The 1,953-nt window shown below is 50.3% G+C and overlaps 1 protein-coding gene across 1 annotated transcript in view; it reads left to right on the top strand.

Annotated features, from left to right (window-relative positions):
- The window catches only part of LOC125042411 (sulfoquinovosidase-like), an 18,718-nt gene extending 17,150 nt beyond the window's left edge, over positions 1-1,568 (top strand). The window contains exon 13 of the mRNA XM_047638042.1: positions 1,353-1,568. Coding sequence (XP_047493998.1) covers positions 1,353-1,562 — 210 coding nt within the window. The 3' untranslated portion in view covers positions 1,563-1,568. The remainder of the gene's footprint in view (positions 1-1,352) is intronic.
- Positions 1,569-1,953: the final 385 nt, after the last annotated feature.

Raw genomic sequence — 1,953 nt, 5'->3', positions numbered from 1 at the left:
GGATGTAGGGTCTCTGATGGGAATATAGAGAATCTGCAGAGAATCTAGGGTATTTATGGAAAATATATAGAATTTTTTGGTCATATAGGATAGTTTTTGAGATAATTCTTAAGGATGTATAATATTGATTGATGGTAAAGGAAACTTCTTGTCAGTAAAAGGTATTCGTTGATAAAACGGGATTTTTATTTACGAAATAGGTTACTCGTTAATGATATGGAAATTATATAATAGATTTAAGGTGTTTAGGATATGAGATAGATTAGTAGCATGCGATATTTATTGATGGAATTGTATAGAGTTTAGTGTTTCTGTTACCGATAATCTTGTTGTATATTACGTTTTGTCTATGATAACAATTGGCATTGCTATATAATTATTCTTTTTTTTTCATGTCGCGAATTGTTGTGACATTTATTCTCTGTCATAAAATATATATACAAATAGCGATGTCATTGCCATAACTAAGAGGCGTTTCTCCATTTCCTCTTCCCCCTTTTCGCAATCTCCGCTGGCTTCTTCTTCACTCCCCTTTCCTTCCCTCTTTTCCCCTCTCCTCTTCTTCCCTCCTCCCTTACCCTTTCATTTCTCCTTCTCTTTCCTCCCTTTCTCTCTCTCTCCTTTCTTCCCCGTCTTTTCTCTTGCTTTTTCCTCTTTCTTTCTATTTTCTCTGCCTTTCTTTTTTTTTTCTTCGTCTTTCGCCATCTTCTGTTCCCTTTTTCCGTCTTCATTTCTCTTTCTCCTCTTCTTATCACTTCCTCCATTTCCCCCTTTCTCTCCTCTCTACCCTTTCCTTCTCCTTCTTCCTTCTCTTCCTCTGACCCTCTCCCCTCATTTACCCTTTCCCTTTCAACTCCCTTCCACGTCGCCCCTCCCTCCCCTACCTCTTGCCTCTCTCCCTTCCCCTTCTCTTACCCTTCCCCCCCACCTTCCCTCTTACCCCAATCCTCTCCCCTCTTTATCCCTGATTTCCTCTCCCCTCCTCCTGCCTCCTATCCCCAACCCCCTCCCCTTACCTTCATCTTCTCCTCCCCTATTTCCCTAACTCCCTACCCTAATCTTACCATCTTCCTCTCCTCTTCTCCTTATCCCAATCCCGGCCTTCCCCTCCCTTTCTCACCCATCTCCTCCCCTTCTCACTCCCCTCTCCCTTTCTCATCCCCTCTTCCTTTCTCACCCCCTCCCCCTCCCTTTATCACCCCTTCTTCCTCCCTTTCTCACCCCCTCCTTCCTTTCTCATCCCTCCCCCTCCCTTTCTCACCTATCTCCTCTCTTTCGCACCCATCTCTCCCCCTTCTCACCCCCTCTTCTCCTTCTCACCCCCTCCCCACTCCCCTTCCCCCCCCAAACAGGACTCCCAGACGGTGTATCTCCCCGGCGGAGGAGGAGGAGCCTCGTGGCAGCACTTGTGGGAGGGGCTTATCGTGTCAGGACCCGCCGAGGTGGAGGTGGCCACGCCCCTGGGCTATCCGGCCGTCTTCTACCGCCGGGACTCCGAGTGGGCGCCGCTCTTCGAGGAAATTGCGGCTGAGTTCGGGGGGGGGTTTGTGCCGGCGGTTTGAGGGGCGAGGGAGGGGGGGGGGGAGTGAGGAGTGGAAGGGGGGGGGGGAGAGGTTTGGAGGGTGTGGAAAAAGGGAGGAGGAGGAAGGGTGTGGAAAGGGAGGGAGTGAGGAGTGGAAGGGGGTGGGAGAGGTTAAGGGAGGGAGTGGAAGTAAGGAGGGAGAGATGGAAGTGGATAGAGGGAGTTGGAGTTGTGGAAGGGGAGGGAGTAGAAAGGGAGGAGAGGAAGGGAGTGGAAAGGGAGGAGAGGAAGGCAGTGGAAAGGGAGGAGAGGGAGGATTGGAAGAGAGGAGAGAAAGATGGAAATGGAAAGAGGGAATTCGGGACGGGATTTAGGCCGGCGGTCTGAGGGAGTGGAGGGGGAGGAGGAGGGAGGGTGGGAGGGGTGTGGAG

The sequence above is a fragment of the Penaeus chinensis genome, chromosome 32, assembly GCF_019202785.1.
Source record: "Penaeus chinensis breed Huanghai No. 1 chromosome 32, ASM1920278v2, whole genome shotgun sequence".
Lineage (NCBI taxonomy): Eukaryota > Metazoa > Arthropoda > Malacostraca > Decapoda > Penaeidae > Penaeus > Penaeus chinensis.
The sequence above is the reverse complement of the archived record's forward strand: the minus strand, read 5'-3'. Positions and strand labels throughout refer to the sequence as shown.